This window comes from Pseudopipra pipra, chromosome 7 (assembly GCF_036250125.1).
Source record: "Pseudopipra pipra isolate bDixPip1 chromosome 7, bDixPip1.hap1, whole genome shotgun sequence".
NCBI lineage: Eukaryota > Metazoa > Chordata > Aves > Passeriformes > Pipridae > Pseudopipra > Pseudopipra pipra.
This window is the reverse complement of record NC_087555.1, coordinates 33,099,613-33,123,522: the sequence shown is the minus strand read 5'-3', so window position 1 is coordinate 33,123,522 and position 23,910 is coordinate 33,099,613. Positions and strand designations below refer to the sequence as shown.

The 23,910-nt window shown below is 36.7% G+C and overlaps 1 protein-coding gene across 1 annotated transcript in view; it reads right to left on the bottom strand.

Moving 5' to 3' along the window:
- Positions 1 to 23,910, bottom strand: part of MGAT5 (alpha-1,6-mannosylglycoprotein 6-beta-N-acetylglucosaminyltransferase) — a 121,251-nt gene that overhangs the window by 21,896 nt on the left and 75,445 nt on the right. Inside the window, exons 8-12 of the mRNA XM_064661553.1 lie at positions 23,213 to 23,382; positions 22,152 to 22,286; positions 15,943 to 16,076; positions 11,987 to 12,120; positions 2,639 to 2,788 (exon numbers count right to left, since the gene is read on the bottom strand). Of these exons, the coding sequence (XP_064517623.1) occupies positions 2,639 to 2,788; positions 11,987 to 12,120; positions 15,943 to 16,076; positions 22,152 to 22,286; positions 23,213 to 23,382 (723 nt within the window). The remainder of the gene's footprint in view (positions 1 to 2,638; positions 2,789 to 11,986; positions 12,121 to 15,942; positions 16,077 to 22,151; positions 22,287 to 23,212; positions 23,383 to 23,910) is intronic.

Below are 23,910 nucleotides of genomic sequence, written 5' to 3'. Positions count from 1 at the left end.
GGGTACAAAGCTCCCATTTAAGTCAGCCTGATTTTTGTGGAAAACCTGCACTTGTTTTAGAAATTCAAGCCATGATCCATTTGATATAAACACAACTGACCCAGATAGACAGCAGATGGCCACTAGTGACAGGTGAGTGGTGTTTTATAACCAGCTACATTCAAGTATTGTCTCTTAAAGGGTATCAGAATCTGAAACTGAACATACAAGCAACAAGAAGACTTAGAACAAGTACATGTGTTGATCAACACTGACAGGTAACCATATGCTAGGGCAGAACAGCCAGAATACCTATGGGATACGAAGCATCAGCCAGCAAAAAACATAAACCCCACAACTCCCTGCACACCCTCCCCAGTCCAGCTAAAAATGTCCAAACAAACTATATGGTAATCTCAGTTTCCACTTTCAAACCCCGGATGCTGCTGTTTCACTTCTTCTGTTCAATTAGATATATTGAAACAGTATCAGACAGGAATAATAAGCAAAATTCCTGATGCAGTAAGCCATATTTAATTTCATTTCAGTGCAACATTAGAAATACATCGCACTCCCATTTCCCTGACAATAATAACTATGAGGAGAAGCAGATGGACTATTAATGGCTTATTATCAAGGCAAAGTTTTGTTAGCCTGGCTGCATCATAAATAAATAATTTCCTTAAAAGAAAAACAGCTTTTGTCATTTGCAAACCTGCTAACAAAAGTTCAGAAGAGCCACATGAAAATACTATTTGCAGATGTAATTTTTAAAAAAAGCTTATCAAGAAAGATCGTATAAAAAAGATAACTGAGGATAATTGATAAAAATATGAATTCCTTATACAGGGTTCTGAAACACACTGATGTGTTTCTCATGTCATCTACTAAGAAATGCAGCAAATTCTCAGACGATTTTCCCCAACATTATGAAGGAAAAACCTGACCATAACCAATGCTCAACAATAGTATAGAAAATCATGAAAACCTAAACTGCTTGTAGGACTCTGATAACAGTACATTGCAGATCCATGCTTTTCACCAAATACTTCTTGTGGAAAATAAGCAACTTACTGTCCCGGGAGCACTTCACAATCACAAGACAGTCTCTTCCATCTGATATTCCAATTACTAGTCAAAATCGAGTGAAGCTACTCTGCTACTTCCTGTGTCACAGAATCCATGCAACTAAGCTGCATAATATGTACGTATCAACCTGAATTTGTCCTAAATTGAATGTGTCTTTACATTGCATCTTAGAACACAACAAATATAACCAATAACAACTAGATGAGCTATCTAGTTAATATTGAAAAGCGAGTCTTTCATTGTGATACATGTAAGATGGTTGATAAAGAACTAGAAGAAGACACAGGCAAACATAACTATTATTATGAACTGCTACTTGTAAATTATAAGGACTGAATAATTCTACAGGAATTCCATTAGCTTCTTTTACTATTTCAGTGAATAGAAGACATGTTTTTTTTCAGGAGGCACTGTTCGTGCTTGGTGTTATTACAAGGTCAATATTCTTCCCACATTATGATTAACACAGGGATTTCCTACTCCACACAGGCAAAAGCTGTGTAATCTCAGATTATCTATGACGAAAGTAAATGTTGACTTTTTAATATGCAACATTATGTGTATCTGTATGCATCAAGTACATACACACAGTGGTTGCCTTTAAAAACTCATAATTTACCAACAGCTGTCACACAGAGATGTCAAATTACCAACATTTTCCAGAGTACTTAAAGACGGAGATCTCTACATTTGTGTGGGAAACCTGGGAGTTGCTTGCTTTTTTCTCTCCTTTTTTTTTTTTAATAGATTTTTCTGTAGAAGTGCACAGCAAGAAACTATCAACAGGGACGCAGTTCCACAGATTTTGCTAATTTTAAACATACAACCCTCTTCTTTCACCAACTTGAAGTTAAACATCCTATTTAAATGTAAACTACTGAAGTGTTTTAATGTTGTAAAGTGCCACAAAGACTACAGGAATGGCACAGAATCCCAACAAAGCATTTTAACTACGGGGACAGAAGTTATTTATTTCGATGTATATATTGTCCCTTATCTTGAGTTCCCTTGACTCTGGAGCCACAGGCAAAGCACACCACAAAAAGCATGCTCTTTTGCTCACTCTCTCTGCACAGCTGAAGCAGAGGAAGGACATGAATGGCAAATGAAGTGCTTGCTTTTCTTTTCTCCTTGAGAGAGCAGGGTCGCTCTGGGTTAAAGTCATTGCTAGGGCAGAGCAGGCATGCGACTGCACAGCTCTCGGCTGTTACCTAACTTTGACCTCAGGGATGGGAAACAAAGCACACTCTCAGCTGATAATCTCCTTGAGCTGAATATCACACTGAAGAAAATGAAAAATGCATTTATCCCTGTTTCTCAAGCTGGTTGTTAAATGTGCCTATAGGTTGTCACGCCAATTTTCTAATAAGAGCTGTCAGTCCAAAAAACACGGACATGATGAGAAACGTATTCTTAGCACACAGAAGACGACTTAAGATCCTTTACATTTGATAATTTTTTTCCCAGTGCTTTTAAATTAGGAGCTTATTCATAGGAGGTGAAATGCATGCACTCCAGACACTGCCTATCTGGAGCTATTTTTGCCACCACTCCCACTTGACAAACTTACTTTGGTTTCTCTCAGTAGAAACTGCAAATCCCGCCCGCTGAGTATCCCATGGTTTTTTACATAGCCAGGAATATACATGGTGCTTGTCCCATGAACAGTTCCATGGACCTCCATATAGGTGTGGATGACATCCAGATAAGCCTTCTTATCCTGTAATGGCAATGATAAAATATTTTCAGTCTTTACAAATTTGAAGCAGCAATATTCAATCCAGTATTCAAAATCCAGCAAGAGAAGTTCACTCATTCTTATTTGATCTCTATATTTGATCTTTCATTACATTATTAGTTTTGTTTTCTTCTAGACTGGAAGTAAACTGCAGCTTTTTCATTCATAGTCTAGGTATAAATAAATCTATACCAAGGTCCTCTTAATTTCTAACTGGACAAAAACCAGGTCACCACCAGACAGCTGCAATCTCAGCATGCCTAAACAATACTTGGCCTAAAAATACTAAAACCTCATTTTGAAATAGCAATTTTTCACCGTTTTTGTGACGCACAAGAATTAGTTTACCTTCTTTGTGAAGAAAACTGTGAATGTCACCTTAGTAAGATGCAGTCTTGCCAACTGAAGAACTGAACACACACCTTTATCTAAATACCCATTATCTGAGTCCCATGAGATGCCTACAAATATTCCACTTACCTTAAGTTTCAAAGGCATTTTGGAAGAAATGCAGAGAAGAGTAAAGGCTTTAGTGTTGCATTTAAAAAAAAAAAAATATGAAAAAACTGTACACCATTCTAATTTGCAAACAAGATTTACTTTAATTTTCAATGCCATATGTTTTTTGAGTTTTAAAGACTACTGGCATTCCAAAGGCAATTAACTAAAGACAGTATTTACACGCAGTACACAGCATAGATCAGAAGACTCTCCCTCAATATTTGCACATAGTCTTAGTAATAGCTCTAAAATCAGGCAACAAGTTTCTACACTTCTTGGCAGAGAGTGTTTAAGAATTCTATTTTCACTCACTATTTTTGTCATGTAAATTCTGTTCCTCCACAGCCCTGTGTGAAAGCTGGCCAAAAATTTTACTGAAGTTCATTCAAAGGGCAAGTAGACTGGTGAAAATCCTGTCTTTTCAGATCCTGGAGGAGCAGTAAAGTCTCAGGCCAAGGTGAATGAATGCTATCACTTCTTACAGCTTCCTTGCTAAATGAATTGTTGGGATGCATTTGAATGCACAGGGTATTTAATGTACATAATGATGGACTCCTTGCTTTAGCCCGCTCTGTTGGGGACCCTGGTTGTGCTGAAGTGGAGGACCTGCCTCATCAATAAATCTCCTTACTCTGGCAGCTATGCCAAGGCTGCACTGGCCAGAAAATGTCCTGGGCTAAGTATTACATAAAATGGCCAAAAGATGAAGACAAAGATGCTTTTTTGTTCAATGTGGCTGCTGGTATTATTAATTAACACAAATTATTCAAAAAACTAAAAGCTTGCTCCATTTTTTATTTTTCCCTTTACTTCAGATTTGAATTGAACATTAACTGTCCATAACATTAACTGGGAACAATACTTAAACATATGACTAACTTCTTTCATGATGCAGAGTCTAAAACCACAGATAAAACATTTAGAATCCCAAAGAGAATCAAAGTCCAAGCAAAGCCTCACTCCTTTATTTCCTTACTTACTTCAAGTCAAAAGCAACTGCTTTCATAACCATCTATCAAGCACCATAAAAATATTATCAGCACCTTATACCTTGCCTAAATCTCACATTTCTCTCCTTTTGCAATTAAGTAGTCCTGAATTTCCACATTCCTTGCAGAGTGTTATTTTTGCTCATAAAGGTATATATTGTAAGAAGCCAAAATAATTCACAAAAATAATCAGGACACTGATTCTGAACACTAAAAACACTGAAGTGGAAAATGAGAGAGCGTAAATATGACATTTATAAATAGAAAGGCTACATGTAAATAAATCAAGAAATTTGACTTGCAAATGAAATATCAACATTCCTTCTACTATTTATGCACTTCTTGAGTTTGCCTGCTAGGAAGCAGGTATAATTATTCTTTTATCTTAAATCACTTGACAGTAAACTCCAGATTTTTACTTTCTCCAAAATTAATGCAAAGAAGAATTACTGTTAGCTAGTAATGCAAACCCAGCATTCTCTGCCATGTGCACCTAACTGTGCTTATTATCCTGCTGTCCACACTGCAAACCAAGACTTGGAGCATGGAAGATAATCACATTAAAAAAAAGCAAATTATTTCTCCTCAGAATCAAAATGGAAGTGTAACAGTGAGTAACAGCTATACAAACCTTTTCTGAAACAATTTTTCAGCAGCTAAAATAAACATGCCATTCAGGAAAGTACTTTTTGTTGATCACTGACTGCAGAACTGTTATTACTGTTCATCAATCATTTCCACCTACTTTTAAAAGCACCATGATAAGGCCTTTCTCATCAAGTGACAACTATTTGATAAGTCTTTACCTAGGACAATATTGACAAGAAAGCACAGTATGAAGAGGTGAAATTTTAAGTTTGGTGGTTGAAAAATTTAAATATAAAAGCTAAAAAAACTCATCAAGAACTAAACTCTGTGCTTAGTTTTCTTGAGGTAGTAGATGGTGGTAATTAACAACTCTGCTTTACCAACAGTTTGTCAGTCCAAGGTAATGACAGTGTTTTGCAATTTTGGACCATTTGGGTGCCTTCACAGAACACCAAAAATTCAGCACTGAATGAAACTAAGAAGCACATATGCAGAACTACAGGCCAACTGGATTACAGAAGAGCTCGATTCAGAGTTCTAAACTGCTTTATGGGTTGAAAGTTCAGACTGTAAAATGTATGTAAAAGAGCCCATATATCCAGCCTCACTTTCTTATATTGAAAAATTCAGGGGGCAATGGTTTCATAAAGCATGACAAATGTAATTCAGAAAAGTTAGTACTGGGATACATCTTTGTATATATCCTAAATGCATACTGTTGAGTCTTGAAGTCCTAACATCTTGCAGCTTATCTGTCGAAGTGTCAAGTCAAGTCAAAAATAAGCCAAAATGCAGTGTACCTGCAATGTTTGACAATTGAGATTGTGAGGCAAACATAATCTCTGTTCAAGAACTGTCATCAAAGGCTTTTCAAGACATCCTCGAATAATGAAAATCCTGTCTACGAGGGAGCTAGAAGAGAGCACAAGGGCTGGGGAGTATTAAGATAGTTAAATACATAGGGTTTAACTGTAAGAGTTTTACAGTGCTAAATCACAAAGAGTAGCTGATGTCCCTGGGAGCTCAAATATGAAATTTTCAAACTGCTAACCACTGAATTTAAAAATAGATGTGGAGAAGATTTAGTGATTCATGACTAACAAGTGTGAATTCTACACTGAACAAATTATCTGAAATTTCAATAAAGTGTTAACTACGTGACCATGTAAACCCATCAAAATTACAATAGTCAATTCTTCCTGCCCAAGGAAATCCTCTCTCCCTGGTAGTGTTCTCTAAAGAAGCCAAGCAGCATGTAGGAAATCTTTAAGAATCTTAAAGGGACTAGATCTCTTTGGGAGAGATTGGGAATCGCTCTTGTGAATGAATAGTCATCATGAGAAAGAAAACAGAGAAGTGACAAAAGTGTGCTGTCAATACACACTATTCAAAGGTGCAAAACTGAAATTAACTTCAAAATGTTGCAGAAAAACATCATAATATTGAACACTTGGAAGTTTTGAAGCTTTTTGAAAAAGCCCCCTCAGTAATCTCAGTAAGGGACACAGTGACAAGTCCTCACTTCATGCATGAAAAAAAACCTGAGCTACCCAGAGTCACTCAAGAATGAAGGCTTTGCATTACAATAATATATGATCATAGTCCATGAAAAAAACCAGTCCATTGCTCAGTAGCAGTCAGTCCATCCACCAAACAAGTAAAATGATAGGAATTATTGGGAAAGGAATTGAAAAATAAAGGGAATATTATTGAACTGTTCTATAAAAAGTTCTTCTCTCCCTCCTCGGATATCACTGCACTTCTGGTCCCTTTTCTCAAAAAGAAGCTGAAAACACAGAACACAGGATCCAAGATACAGGATGGTTTCCACTGTTACATACAGAAATCTGTAACAAAGTCATTAACAATTCTCCAGTTTGAAAGGGACAACCTGACAGAGCATGATAGAGGTTTACAAACCCATAACTGGCATAAAAAACTGATGGGGGCAGGTTTAGAAAAATCCCGAAGTTAACAACTCCTTCTGCAACAGGTCAGAGATTTGAGGGACTCCACGATAGAGAAAGTTGCTCAGGCAAAAATGTTTGCATAGGTTCACGATCAAACAAGTACTTTGAAGTCACCTCTTACTGAGACCTCAAAAATGTGCCAACAGACAGTTTATCAATAGAGAAACAGATTTAGAAAATACACTGAATTAGAAAAGCTGGAAAGAGAGAGAATATGCAAAGAAAGTATTATGCAAGTTTACCATGCTCTTGCTCTTCCCTGAATGTCCATTTATGGCTTCTTTTTTAGGCATCTCTTCATAAAACACACATTGGCACATACATAATTTTTGCACAAAGAATGAATAAAACATCTCAGCAAAGACTTCGGTTCTTCAATCTTTGCCAGAAATCCTTATTCAGCTCCTTATCCTCATCTTTATTTATTTCATCTATGAAGGTTTGAGTTTTTTTAAACACTAAAATTTTTATAAGAGTTGACAATTTCATTGTCATGCAATGCACACTAACACCTAGGCAGGAATTTCCTGTCCTTTGAATGGAAATTTCCACAACTAACAATGAGACATCGTTGTGCATTCTAAGTGGTGAAGCAGAAAAGTTCAGGGGTACAGAAGAAAACAGAGTGGGGTCACAGGAAGAAAAGGTTGTGTTGGTTTTTTGCTAACCAAATACTTGTAGATGACTGTGTTGATCAGTACTGTAAGGCTTCACTAATTCATTTTGCAGCTCAAGAGTTCTGTAAAATGAGAAGCTGATCACTGACCTGTTTGAAAGTTAAATATTCATAAAAACCAGTTTTCTTTCTTTCTTCATACTAAATTAAATTCTGATTTTCATAATAAATATTCAAGAATAAGCCTTTAAAAGTGTACATGCATGCATGCTTATTTACTGCACCTATAACTGCCAGTGTGCTTTGATTTACTTGGCTTTTTGATCCATACTTCTTTCAGAAGGAAATGGTGAATTTCAGAAATGTTGCTTAAGTAAAGTGTCTGGCTCATTTCAATTTGTTATGTGACATAAAGCAGGACAGTGCTCCTGGTGTCTGATGACAGCAACTAAAGAGTTTTGATCAAGTGATAGGCACACAGTGCTGCTGTACATTTGGAGGAACACAATACAAAGATGACAAGACAACTTTTTGAATGCACTGACCACATAGGAGAGAAAAGATGCAAAGGAACTTTTGTCCCTTTCCTTATGTTTCTTTTAGTTAAAAAGTAGAAACGAAATGTTCATTCAAAGTACATTGCTAAATATGAGGTACAAAAACCAATCAGAAGGAAGGGAAGGCAATACTGCAAGCAGTAAGACACTGATTTCTGCCTGTAACAGAACTATTCCTACAAGTATAATTTTTCCTCTCTAACTTTCCTCCCACTTCATGCATATGATGGGAATATTATGTCACCTGGAGTTCTAAAGGGGAGACATTAGTAAGAACAGCCTTGTTGATGTGCTTTGCCATTGAGAACAAGCTAAAGATAACCATTTCCAATCTCCAATGCTTCTAAACTTGTTATGCAGACAGTATATATATTTAAGAGGAATGCCCATCTTGTCGAGTGGCATTAGTAACAAATTCACATGTTATTTTGCCTCTAAATATACAAATATTTTCAAGACAGCTCCAATACTCTATAATAAATACTAAAGCAATCATCATACACTTATGTTATGCGTTAATGACTATTTTCTCATACAAGCAACACTCTGACTTCTCTCACAGCACCCCACAAAAGAGAAATAGCAAATAGCACAAAATGAATCTCGACTCTTTCTTCTTTCTAGTATTAAAGGTAAAATTAGTGGAATATAATGACAGGAAGTTGCAAGAAGAAGACCAAAGAAAAGACAGACCAAAACAGGAGCTAAGGCAACATAAAAGGCTTCAAACATTCCTTTTTAATTGGAATGTTCTGTAATTAAAGCCAATTTTGATAATGGAGAGCATTATGGGTTTCACTCACATTTTACTCATTCCTTTTTTTTTTTTTCCCATTTTGGCAGGAATAGGACTCTACTCCTTAGTACTGCCAGAAATGCCAGACAAAACCCCAAACCTTTATAGCAAACACATCCAAAACTTGGCAAATGTTGCCCTTGACAGCTTACCTCTAAATATAACCCTTAGGAATGTGGCAAAATTCTTTAGAGTCTCCTATTTGTAATCCTCAACCCACTTAAGACTGATTTAGTTTTTAGAGGAAAATAAACAAGATTTCTCTTATGCTCTCTGCAGCACAAATCCTTCCTGACCTCCAGCAAGGCGTACCCAGACTCGCTCACAATAATATGGGATGAATGTTACTGCGTCAGGCATAGCCACACAAGAAAAGAACCCATGTCCATGGCTATATAAAACCATGACAGCAGTTGGCTATACCAGCCCTGCCCCCAGGGAAAAATGGTCCTATGCATACTTCAGTTCCATTTCAACCTGCTTGGTTAAAAATTAAACAATTTATTCACAACTGCTGTTCCCCAAAAACACCACAGTCTATGGAAGTGGGATGCTTTCCCCTCCACACTGTGCTTCTCTAATGACTGATCAGACCCAGCAGTGACACGTGTATTCTGTGGAGATTACACTTCTTGTTAATTGGCCATGTTCAATATAAAGAACAGGAGCAGGATAAATAGATTAGTCTGGCTCCTTACAAGACATGGTGGCAGATGAAAAGAGCACTGAACAGGGAAAATGAAGGAAACGTGAAATAAGCAAATTACACAGACACAAGATTAGTTCAGGCTTTCTCTTGATCACGAGAATTGGATTTTATCACTCCAGATAAGACAAGCCACACTGTAACTGATTCAAAGTCTGTCTGCAGTGATTTGCACTTTATATAGGAGTGCATATGTGCATGACTGCAGTTACAATCTGCAAGTTACAGTTTTAATGTGCTTGATGTTACAAGCATACAGTACCCATTTTAATATGGCCAGATATCCAATCACATATCTCAGAAAAAACAAGACAGGCAATACCAAGAGGAACAGAGCACTGACTTGAAAAGCAGCACTTCTAAAACATGATACAAGGGGCTTGGCAGAGAAGTCGTCTCAACACGAGTTCCCAGTGGTGAAAAGGGGATCTGCCTAACAATGCACATAGTATTTCCTTCTGGATTTGGTGCTGGTATGGCCCACGTGCCCTTTGCTAACATTCACATTTCAAGAGGAATGTGAATAATCCTGAGAAGGTTCAGAGAAAACAGACATGTGAGATCACTTAAGGATTAGGAAGCACAAAGCTCTCAGGGGTTCAGCATATACAGGCTTTTCAGGAGATGACTCCAGGTTACTTTGACCTCAATCTATATATTCCTACAGGGAAACAGAATAGAAACATCAGCAGGTCAGTAGAGAAAGTCTAACTCCTACTAGGACTGGAAATTACTATAGGTAAACTTGTACCAGAAACAATGCAAGGTCTTAAGGGAGAAGGCAATTATTTGACAACTTTACCAGAGAAAACAGTGGGGTTTAAACTGTGTGCTATTTAAAAGTCAAAATTGGATGTTCTTTTCCAAAAAGCCATGTTTTTGTCTTAATGAGTCCATGAATAAGTGTGCCATACACAATCTGAGACTAGGCTGTCACAAATCTCCCCTCTGGGCATATCAACTATTATTACATATTTCTGAATCCATGCAGACTAAATAAACTGAGAAAGATATATATGTCAGTGAAAAAAACCCCCTGGTGACTAAGCAACTATCTTGTTCCTTAAATCCAGCTAGGATTCAACAGGTTGTTCTGCTGATGTGCACTACAAATCAGGTCAGCAAGTTTAGATGCTTATGGCAAGCAACTGTTCCTGAGAGACTGATAATGAGATCAGGAACTAAAAGTACAAGAGCCTAAGCTAGAAAAAGACTTGAAGAGAGGATCCCAGCTCTGCTCCAGCACTCTGCAGACAGAAGAGACAGCAGATGGGCATTATAACTGGTTCTATACCATGAGCCAAACAGAATAACCGTCACAGTATTAATTACATATTTTTCTCAGCACAGAAGCCAAGCATTCAGCTCTACCTTTTCTGCTACCACTGGCAACATTTTACTGCTTGTCTTCAATTTTAGGTTTGTTTTACCTCACAGATTGATCATTTACTTGTAGGTATCATTTTTCAAGAATTTACTCTGTATAATCTCAGTCAGACTAGATGTGGTTCAGAAAACCGTGCAAGACCAATATTCTCATGCCAAGGAAGAGAAAATAAAATAAAATAAAATATAAGACATGGGTGCTCTCACACTCTCATATTGTTTGGTCTTATGTATGGCACACGTCCTGATCAGTTCCTTTTTCAGTTGACAAGAGGCTTAAAATAAGGTCTTTTTAGGCAAGAAGGAAGGCACACAGAGGACACGGGCATGCAGAGCGTGTGGGCACACAGAGATAGAGGTAACTTGGAAGAAATTCAGTTATTAGTAAGCAATCTCTTTGGAAACTGCATGAGAGAGACACTCCCAGGGTGTCAGCCTAGGAGAAGGAGCCACAAAAAAGGACCGTGGACAAAAGAAAAGGACCACTGTGACTTAATAACACAATATACTTTAACTTGGTGAAAATATGACCCAATCTCAGTGTTGTTTTTCTGCTGCTCTGGTCTGCAGGTGGGAGACAATACAGTAACTGCAATATTAAAGAAACAAAACTCTGGTATTATTACAGGAGAGAAAATGAGATTGCTCACTTCTAAGACTTTTAGTGAAATGTAATTTCCAGTTCAAAATGCAGCATATTTTGGTTGCAGATATAAGAAAAGAAATAATTGAAATACACATTTTCTTATGACAGATTAAAGGTCACAAAGACTCCAACACCTTCAATTTCCCATTATGTTTACCAGCTTCTCCATTTTCCAAAATTATTGTCATATCAAGACTATATTTTTCATTCTGTCAGGAAGGTATACATAAATAGCAAAGGATCCACATCATTCTAGTCAGAAGTTTCCTATCAAAAAGACTTCAAAATGTTCAACTGAATTATTTAAATATATTTATTTTCAGGAAAATGAGTTTAGACAGAAGGGATACTTTTAAATTAAAAGCTATGCTTTATTCTACTGATCAAAATAAATTTGCTCAGGCATATGAGTATAGAAAACTCACCTTCCAGAAATTATCTACTTTGCCATAGACGAGAGATTGATTCTGCCTTTTGATGTCATTAATATGCTTAATGTCACTGGAATTCAGGTGCTGCTCAACCACAAATCCAAGGAAGCTGTTATCTGGAGTGTGAGCTGTAAGAAACAGAGCATATTCAACACCTTTGAAAGTACCAGCTAATGTTACAATAGAGTGAATGTTGTCAGAAAGGAAGTTATAAGGAACATATTATGCAACAGATCATCTCCTTCATATTAATACTGAAAGATAAATTTGCTTGCTTTATTATCAAAACCAGTTCTTATATTTCTGCCCATGTGCCTACTGAAGTAAGCAGCTATTTTCTGCCTTGCTTCTGATAATAAAAATTCTGCAGCTGGGCCGATTCCAACGATAATGATTTTTTTCTGTGTGTGCTAAGCTTTATTTTATTATTAGAGATAAAAGAAACAGAAGAAATCTAGCCTGACTATCTCAGAGATGCAATACCAAAAATTTGAAAACCCCCTGGATTTATGCTTGTTATCAAAGTTGTTTGTTGCTCAATGGCATAAATAAATTTTACTGAATTTCTTGGGTTCACCTCTTACACCAGAATTGCTAACACCTACCATCCAACTCATTGTGTATTATGTATCCATGCTAATTACTGGCTGACAAAGTCACACTATGTAAATCAGAATATGAATTTCATTGCCTAATTCACCCAGATACAGCAATCATAAAATATTGAAAGGTAGCAAGTGAAGTTGGCAAAACTGTTCTTAATCCAATGCCCAGACAACAAAAGTGCACACAAAGGATAAGCAATTTACTCATAGTTTTTTTTTATATTATATTTAGCCTCTGTTGGTCTTTTTCCAGCAGTGACTTCCAGCAACACTGGCCACTGTTCTCCTTCTACAGAGACATGGACATTTAGGCTCATTAAATCTGTTGTTTTGTTTCGGGGTTTTTCTGTGGACAGGGTGTTTAATTCCAGGGATGGACTCCAACATTCAAGGCTTCAGGCAAACATCCATGCCTACTATATAAAAGTTACTCCAACATGTGGGGTTTTTTGGCCTCTCTGAAAAGTATCATAACCTCACACAAAAAGGCTGCAATAAACACAGGATCACCCCTATAAGTCTCCCTTGTAATTCTGGCACACAAGCTGACAATTATTAAGCACATTTTGCAAAGTTAAAGAATCCAAAAACAAACAAACAAACAACCCCAAAGACAAAACCCTAGGCACTCACGCTACATGCAATGTTAAATTTATAGTCAGAGTTATTAAAAAAACCAATTTTATTGCAATTATGAGGTTTTGCTTTTTGATTCCTGAAAATTAGCCAACTGGATAATGCAGTAGAAGACAGAAACCATACACTGTGTACACATCCCTCTGCATTACATTTAGTCTTTCAAATGACACTGTTTTTCACAAAAAATGCCTCAGCAACTGTTCTGCACTCACTTAGACCCAAGGACTTTTTAGAATTTTGCATAGGAAATGGCACATAGCAAATATGCCTGAAAAGGGGCATTTTTCCATCCTTTCATATTTTTGGATAAGAGACTGCATTCAAAGGAGAGGCAAGGCAGTACACTCTCAAAAGAAAAATAAACCTTTGTTAAAGTTAGATTCAGAACTGGTGGAATTCAGTGCCTCAAACATCACTGACAGGAAGCACTCAGATGGATTTTTAAGCAAGGTCATGCAGTTTTAAAAGTACCAGTGCCAGTATTTTGCGTAAAAGTATTTGAACTTAAAAAAAAAAAAAGAAACCAAAAGCACAAAAAACCCTCAGAGAACAGTCAAGCACTTGGTAATATGCCACAGGTTTGAATATGACATTCTTGTTGCTCAGTAATAATTTTCTGCCCTTATAATCAGAGTTCTCAAAACATAATAGAGTCTGGGGTTCTTGGGAAGCTGTCCAGGGTTCCAATCTGCCATAAAATCTTTACTGATGCATAATATGCACTTTTAATCACAACCTCATAAAGATGGTGTTATCTCTGCAGCAGAGAACAAACAACAAATATAAACTTTAAATATTAAAAAACACGCCAACTCTTCTGCACCTAGTAAAAAAAAAAGTAAGATCCTTGAACAATCTACAGCACTGGAACCACTCAGGTTTTCAGAATGAGTTTGCCTGCAATCTATTTACCACTTTTCCTGCAAAGGAAAACCCACAGTCATTTCCAGTAGCAAAAATTGGAAACGGTTACTTATTAAGATTCCAATATAGTCATATGCTTTGGAAAATTCATTATGAAGTGATTTTCTCTGAAGGAGAGGCTGTAACAGCAGTCTGTACTGCCACAAAAGAGATCTCTAGAGAGATTTACTTTCTTCTGCATTTCATGGAGCGGGACTGAGTGGTGCACGCACACAGTTGCACCACAAGTATTCATCCAACTCTTTTCCTCAAGTGCATCACCACCCTTGGTGTTATCTTGAACAGGACCTCACATACAAATTTCCCAACAGCTGGACTACTTAAATAAAGCACAACTGAGCTCCTCTTCTGTTTAGGACATACACCAATAAATATTAGCAAATGTGGATACGGAACAAGCTCTGCTTACTAATGTCCAGAGACAAACTCTGCAACCACTTCCAAGTCACATTTCACCACCACATGTTTTGTTACTTGCTTCCAAACAACTGTGAATGCAGTCTTTTATCTTTCGAACAACCTTCACTTATATTTCTCCTGAAAAACTTGCAGAGCGAATGTTGAAAGACAAAATATGCCTCTCTCAAGAATTTTACAGGGCAACTGAAATCAAAAGCGTGTCAAGCAGTCAGCAGAATGTATAATTCTGCTGTGAAAAGTGGAAAAGTTTGAAAGACTTGACTATGAAGTCTGATGAGAGGGAACAGTGCGTGCCCTGGCCTGAGTCTCAGACGAGGACCAGCACCAAACTGTGGAGGTTGGCTGGTCATTACCAAGTGTTCCCTTACAGATTTGGGCTGAGAAGCTGCTGCACACAACATACACTGCCCTAAGCCTCACTTACCCTCCAGCCAGCTGGCAAGTAGTGACTTTCTGCACCTTTCAGAGATAACACACTTAAACTACTACTACCATGTGCAAGAGAAAGACCCTCTGATTCTAGAACCTAGTGCCATAAAGTCAAAGACTAGGTCTAGAGCAGGTCACAGTAATCATTTAATCTGACCCAATTTATAGAGAATTTATATTATTTTTTGTTTGTTTTGTTTCTTTTTTAGGTTTGGTTGTGGGATTTTTTGGAAGATATTTATTGATGCTTGGAAGATCTACAGCAATGCTGAAATCTACCACTTATTTTTCAACAGCTTTGTACATTGCTGGCAATTAAATGTTAATCAGCTCCCCTCAGGATAAATACTCACAACATGAAAACCCATTAGGTGAAAATTTTGAGAAAGCCACAAAAAAGTAGAGGCAAAAATTTTTTTTTGCTGAGCATTTATCAATCCTGAATGCAAAGAAATTGCAAAGGAATGGCGCTTCTCACTTGCAGAGGGACAGCAGCAGAAATAGAACACTATAGCTAACATAGTTACAAACTTCTGTTCAACACGATGAAATGCAGGAGTGCAGTTTATAAAAATGTAATCGAGCAAGTCTGTCAAAAATCTATTGCTCCATTGTGAGATCAGAGAAGTCAAAACTAACAAAAGCTCACTGATACTTGAGAGAAAAGCCAAGCACTGCTTTCCACAGGCATCCAGAGAATAAAGTTCCTTACCACTCTTTATATTAGGTTGATATTCTTATTTTCTGATTGCTGGATAAAAGCATGACAGAGCTTTAGCACAGCCCACAGACACTTACCTACATGATTCTGCCCATTTAGCAGTTGCATTTTATTAAACCATGAATTCGTCTTTCACGATAAAAAGATTCTTCTTAATGACAGCACTCCTTTTTTTAAACTTCTAAATTATTTATAAACAGAGGGGTACTTACGGAACATTGTATAAAACTGCTGTGGATTAAGGTTCCACTTTCCCCATGGTGTCTTGTGGCCTTTAGACTGGGCATAGTGGGCATGGTTAAACTCTGGTTCAGTTCCAAAGGAATCCAGAACTCTTAGCATACACCTAAAAGAGAAAAACAAATTTACTGTAGGTACACATATATATGTATATTTAAGAATATATATATATATAGCTATGATAATTAACATGTGTTTTGTCTTTGCAACTGCGGATGGCGTAAAAACTGAAGGTACATTTTAATTTCGAACGTTTCTGTTCATATTACATTCACAAAGACATCATGAACAGAAAATTCAAGGATATATCAGACATTCAAATAACAACCCTGGAGCTTATTTTGGGTTTCTTTGTTCTTACAGAATGAAGTTATGCTTTGGCATCCAAGTAGAGCTTATTGGAATGCTACAGTGGTCACCTGCATTTCCTAAGGCTCTGAAGTAGAATTTAGGCAGAAGAAGAGAGGATTCTTCATCTATTTTCTGAAGTTCTCAACCATTACCACAAAATCAAGTGCAGCAGCTGAGGGCCACATGCCAAGAAGATCAGAGCAGAACACTACATTGTCTTTGGACAATTTTAGGCTCCAGGTTCTGCTCTTAGACCTACTGGAGAAGCATTGAAAACAGTTTAATTTGCTGAGCTCTTGCAGTCAGACAGACCATTTATTTGTTTAAGAAACATTTTATCACAGACTTCTGAAGAAACAATATAGTAGTCAAATGCCTGCAAAAACCAGCATACAACAGAGAGAAACTCTGGCACTGGATCACAAAGAGCCTGGGATGAGAGAATCACACTCACTCTTCATTTAAACTCCTATTAATGACTTGAAAAAGAAATCACTTCATTTACAAGCGTCTCCTTTCAAAAAAAAGGCCCATAGTAGAGAACAGGCAGAAGAAGTCTCAGTGTGGAGAAGACAGCACGTTACAGCATGTACATCCTAGAAGTTACGTTTCCAAAATGCAGCCTGCCAGACCTTTGACATGGCCTGGGCAGGAACTTTATGGCCATCACACTGGCCACTGGCTCCACTGCAAATGAACTGGATTATATGGCTCCAAAGCTGCTGACCCTGACATTCTTCTACCCCCCAGAAACAATATTTCAGAAAAGATTTATACAGGATGTGCTCCCACACCATGTGCAATTGTGTTATAAACACATGAGCTCTTATCACTGCATATTGTATCACCAGGCTTCTACATGCTGAGGAAAAAACACAACCTCATGGGTGGCAGAGAAGGGAGTTGGCTGCAAAAGTTAATGCTAATAATGGCTTTATTTTCCCCAGTTTTCAACATTTCCCACGTGAAAGAATTTAGCCCTCAAAAGGCTAAAGAACTTAGCTCCAACCACTTTTTGGCTTTAAAAGATGAAAGAATTTAGTCCCCAAAATACATTTACATATTTCTTATATATTGTTCATTTCTCTGAAGTATTCATTAATTTGGGAACTAGAAAAAAGACCCAGCAACATTTAAACTCTCATATGAAATGCTACCTTTGTATTTCAAAGTACAAATTTATCAAAATTACATTTTTTTAAACCTTCACAGAGATCTTTCAAGCAAAAAGAAAGTCAAAATATACAACACATTATGATTCACCAAACAACAAAGCTGACAGATCAGTTTCTGTACAGTGTTTTATGTCAACTGTTCTCAATGAAAATATTTTACAACAGTGGCAATTATCTCTGCATCATACAAAATACTCCAGCAGGACCAAAACGACTTCTGCACTGATGAATCATTCAGTAATAAAAACCCTCTTATTTCTTGGCAGGCCTTAAAACAAAATTCCTCTCAAATATACAGCTTTTGGCCAGGTACTTGAGTACAGGGAAATGAAAAATGGGATAAAGCTACTGAAAAACTTCAACATTACTGGAGTTTGTCAAATCATATAAGTAAGGAGCACTACGTTGCTCAAAGTGCTTTGTTTCCTCTTTTTCCTGTATCCAGATTTAAGATATGTAGCACTAATGGTTCACAGGGAGACATGGAACTATGTCCAGTACACACAGGGTCTCTGAATCAGGGCAGGAAATGTGATGCATCAGAAAGCTAAACCAGAAAGCAAGGAAAACAAAAAATATTTATGTGATTCAGAAATAAAATAAATCAGAAAAAAGATCGTAGCAAAGGCTGCAAATGTGTGCAGAAATGGTATGAGAGATCAAAGCTTCAAGTGGTGAAATTAATCCCTGAAATGCAGCAGAAAAGAATTGCTAAAGATTTAAAACCTAGAAATGAATGTAATTAATACCAGTTATGCTGAACTGACATTTTAATATATGTAGGAATACCTCAATTGTTTACCCTACCATATTCTCCATTTGTTTCACTTCATGGTTTAAATGTCTTTCAGTATTTTTTTATTTATTTTTGCATACAATGCCTTAGCATTTCTAAAGTGAAATAATTACTTTTGAAAATGACAAAACTTTTTTTTTTAAATTAAATCAGGGATATATTTTAAATAAAAATCTTAATTTGGTGTACTTTTAAATTCAGTTTTTCACTCTGTTACCCCCTTCCTTCCTAAAATGTCACCTAGCTTTAGCAGTGAAGCTGCAGAGAATGACAGCATGCCCTGAAATTGGTGTCAGACTGATAAGTCTATTCTCTGCCTAATTAAAAAGATGACTGGTGGGTAGCAAACTGCTTTAGAAACATCCATATTAAACTCTCTTTTTTGTGTAACACATTAGAAGTTACCATTTTGGTGCTTATTAAAAAAATCAGACAAAAGTAACCTGGGATTATTTAAAGGGAGCTTTTTTCCATAAATATTGGGTAGAAACACAATCTTAACTGGGGTGTCCTAATGGAAGTATTTTACACATTTATTCATACACTTCTCCCATCTGATGTTATAATTTTTCTCTAGTTCCATCTACTTCAGCTCTGTTTAAACAAGCAACCCAGTGCAGCACAAACTGTTAAATACAGAGTACATAAAAGCAGTGGCTGCAGACACCTTCCTGGGAGCAGGGTGATTGAAATCCAACCAGTTCTGCTTTGGAAGCTCTGTAGGTGCCCTGAGCTCTGGCACTGCAATGTGCCAGCACAGACACACGGACTCCAGTCTGTCCTGACATATGTCCAGCCAGCTCAGACCAGGAGCAGCTCCTATCTGCCCATGGAAATCCTCAGAGAGGGACACACATGAACTTTCAGGCCACAGAGTACTTGCATTTAAAATGCAAAAACTTAAGTTAGAAAATAACCCTCCTAAAACAGATGTATTCTAGAGAACATACATGAAGCAGGAACTCTGCTCATTTTTCAGGATAGCTGTCATGTTAATTTATTTCGAGAAAAAAGCCAGTTGGATTTTTGGCATATGGGAATGAGTCATTGCTAGAGAGACTGCATAGAAAAATGAAAAAATACCAGATTCTTACATGCTGTATGGAGGATGTGGGTGCTAAGAAAGGCAATGGGCTGCACTTCTCTAACTATATTAAGCTACTAATTTTATGTTGTTTCATTGCACATAAACTGCATTAAAATATCCCAACTTCAGAGCTGAAAAACCCAGCATGTCCAGGCATTCTTCTGTTTGAAAATAAGGTGCACTCGAAAATGAGATCTGTTTTGCTATATTCATGCTATTTACAGCACCAATTATACCAGAGATAAAGCAAGTACTACCAAAAGTCACTGGTGCTACAGAGCTCAGCTGTACAAAGCAGTATTTCAGAAGTACTCCCTCCCCAAAGCAGCAGGGTCATCCTTTCGGGATAAACAGTTCTAGAAACCTGATTTGCAATTACCAAAAATTACCTCAGGGTTCAAGTTCACCCAGAAAGACTATATAAAGCACTCTTACCAAGAGACTGTTCTGAAGGCAGAGGGTTATTCTACTACTCTATTCCGAACTGAAGTGAATAAAAACATTTTAAATCATTTGTATTTGAGTCTGGTCTGCATAAACCAGACTGAGCTGACCTGCACATGTCTAATAAGAAACACTTTAAAGACAAACAAATATTTCTACTGACATTAAATACAACTGAGAGAGAAAACAAAGTTTGTAAAGAACACGGGCTATACAGCAGCTTTATTTTTGATAATTTTTTTTACTGGAATTAATTAAACAGAAACGCACAACTATATTGTTATACTACACTTAGTGTTTTCAAGTTAAAAATATTTTGATGACAAAACTTATGAAGTAACTCAGGATGCTGAGAGAAAAAAAAAATGATTGCAAGAGGATCCTGAACTAGGAGACAGCATGCATGAAGCTATGAATTAATTCTCCTGCTTTAATCAGTTTTGTAGTCTCTGCTAGACTCTGGACCCCGTTTTGGACACTGAACTTTAGAGAAAGGATCAAGTAATTAGAGAGATTCACAGCAAATGCAAGAAGTTTGATGAAAGGTGTACAAAACCTGAATTTTGTATGTAATGATTCAAACTCCTAAATTTATTTTTTAAAAAACAAATTGAAGTAAAAGCAGTATATAAGACATCCTAGAGTCTGGTAGAGAGGAGAAGAAAGTAATTTGTTCCCCAGAACCATACTAGGTAAACAATAATGGGCACTTTGCAAGAAACTAGGCCAAGAAAAACATTTTAAAGAAAATCTTAGCTACATAAAACAATATGCTGGGGCATCTTCTGCAGTCTTCAGTAAAAGATTGGGCAAAAGTCTCTCATGAAGGACAAATGCACCCTATATATTTTTCAGCAAGGCCATGGACTTAATGAGGCTCCTTTCCATTCCATCAAATCCAGTATTGTAGAAGAAAGGCAATAAAATATTCTTAATTCAAAAGCCTGACAAAAACTACTACTCTACCTAAGGTATTTAGAATTAAATCCAGTTCTGCTCTCCTAATCCAGAAAACATCGGCCGATACCACAAAATAGGAATCAATGAAAAGTGGATTGATAATTCAAGATTTAATGATTCTATGAAAGAGAAAAGAAAAATTGAACAGCTGATCTAATAATCTCAGTATCATGGTATATTTCCTTATCTTTGTTATAGAATATACCAAGTAGGAAATTGAAAGCAAACAGGAAGAAACATTTAAAATTTATAAGAAAGTTTCATATGCTGACCACAGTACTGGATGTGATTGCCTAGTGACAACTACCTCTGGCAGACAGACAACCAACTGTAGCTCAGTGGAAAATGGGATTATCTTTATTAGCAGGCCGCTAAAAACTAGAATATCCGTTTACTCTTCTGCTTCAAAAAAGAGATTAAGAGTAATCTAATCTGCAATGTTGATCACAGTACTCCCACTTAAAATCACACTGGAAAGATCCAATGCTCTAGAAAATCCTGGGTTTGTAAGAACACACTTTTTCTGCCTGCAGTGAACACCTTTCAATATTTTCCTTCAAGTAGGATTTACTGGATTTATGGATCATAAAACACAGCTAATTCGACTAGGCATAGAAGAATCAAAGTCAGTAATTTAGATCTGGTTTTCTTTTGTGCTGATAGGTATTTGTACAAGACACAGGAGGCTTGCTGATCTAAAGTTATTGACAAAAAAAATGAGGTTCTAAAACTGCAGACACTAAGAAGACTGTACAAAGTAATTTCTTGTGACCCTCATCTTCTGTTTTTAATGGAAGGATGTTTATAAACTAAAGAAGCAACAATAACTGCTGTTATTCTTTGGGCCTGCCCCTAAAGACAACTCTCAGTATCTTAAGGAATGGAACAGAGAAAATTGCATTGGGCAATACAATCAGAATAGACAAATCTCCAGGATCATCGATCCAGTACGGTTACAAACATCAACAAGCAAAACATGCCTTTGGTATTCCAACTAAACAACAAAATCCAATAATCTCTCAGCTCATCTACTAATTTACAGAACATAGCAGTGGTGGAGGCTCAGTAAAGAAGGGAGGGAAAGAGGGGCAAAGATGATGGCTGAAGAAGATAATATAATTCATTAAGATTAAAAATGCTTGAATCCAAGAATCTCAAGCTTGCTGGAGGAGATAATGATGGTATGCAAGGAACAGGTAATAAATAGCTCCTTTATTCCTCAGAGCTAAAGACAACAGAGAACCACATTTTCACTTTTAAATAAATTCAAATTCAGATGAGTGGACTCACTTCAGTATTTTTACACGTGTTATTCAACAAAAGCTCTTTAAAAAAGCAGTTTAGAGGTCAAATAAGTGTTATACTTACTGGTAATGAACCCATGATGGACCAAGGGTTTTCTTAAACTGAGTGAGTCCCACGATATCAATGTAAATGAGTTCTACAATTTTATCTCCCTGGGTAGGGCAGCCAGATCTGTTACCTACAACCTTCTTCATAATCCTAAACAAAAAAAGAAGGAATATGGAAAAACATTACTTTCAAATACCTTGAGTTGATGCTGTAATACTACTTATTCCAATAATTCCAGTTTCCAAAAAAGGGTTACTCTTTTATTGTTTCCAAATCTCAAACCATATAAGAACACTCAAATGCAAGAGATGCTCAGAACTTATCAAAGAATGTTTATATCTCACTAAAGTGATAATTTTCATGAAAAAACTCACCTAGTTTAAACAAGAGAGTAATATGGTTGGAATGTTTAAAAACAGTGTGCTTTAAGTTACTGAAGTTATATTTAAATTATAAAAGTATTTAAAACAATTTCTGACTTCCATTGACAGCTTTATAGTACAAGAGTTCTCTATGAAACAGTGCTCTCATGTTTGTTAAAAAAAAATGAAAGCTACAGAAAAACTGTATCTGCTCCTGTTTAAAACAGATGTTTTATGTCTAATGCTGAACTAGTAGGAAAAGCAGGACAACCAAGAGTGAGGTAGCAATTTGACCTGACATAAGCAATTAACTACATCAAAAGTAATGTGTTTAAAGGATTTAAACCTTTATTTTAAAGTGAGATACTGAGTGAAGAATAGCAGAAACTGAAGAAGAGGACACAGAATTAGGCTAGTCTGTAACATTTCCTAGCGCAGCTGGTTAAAGCACCTGGAATGTTAAAGTCTAAGCTGCTTAGTTTGAATTTTACAACATTCATTTATGAAGTCCCAGGAGCCTGGAGCTACAATGAAAACACATTATCCTTTCCATGGCACATATACTTAGCTCCTGAAAATAATCTTATCGTCTGTTTAGTGAATTATCACTTTCATTTTACGCTTCAAGAAATTATATACTGCTAATAGAAGCTTCAAGAGTTTACAATTCTTTTCTTTTAATGCCAGTTTCAAAAGTGAAAGTAATCTCCTTACTCCTTGAGCTCTGCCAGTGAAGCTGAAATCCTGATGTCATGGCCCAGTAAGTAGAGAGATGTAATTAAATCACTCCACTGGACTAATTCACCAAGTGGGCCACCACTAAACGCATTTTCTGCAATCTTGAATCCAGATTCTTTTGTCAAAAGCCCCAAATGAACAAGGATCTGAAAAGGAAAGTCACATGTTAGAGTTATCGACATTAAACATGCAACTGTTATACCTTAGGGCATTTTTTCTTTCTATTAAATTCCAACCATGGCCAAAAATAACCCCCAAAAAATCAACGAAAATGACCCAATACTTCCAACCCAATAATTTAATTTTGTAATGAAGGCAAAGACTAAGAATCTCAAGCAAGGAGCTCAGCTGCAGCCAGCCAGGCTAAAGAGAGGGTAGAAACATTCCTATGCCTGGCCTGCTGCCATAAAGAACTGGCTCCAGTAACAAGGAAGGAAGGGAAACCTGTTGTTGTGTTTACAACTTTTGGCTTTATCTTAATTAGTTGAGATAATTAAAAAAAAAATTAAATCAAATGAAATAGACCTTTTTCAAGAATCTCATGGTTTTAAAATGGAACTCATTACAGGAGGTCTAAATTGATCCAATCCAAAGCTATAGACCACTTTCAGTCTACTCAAATCCAAACCTGATGTACATCATTTAAAGTCTGAATTTTGGACAACAAAGATGTA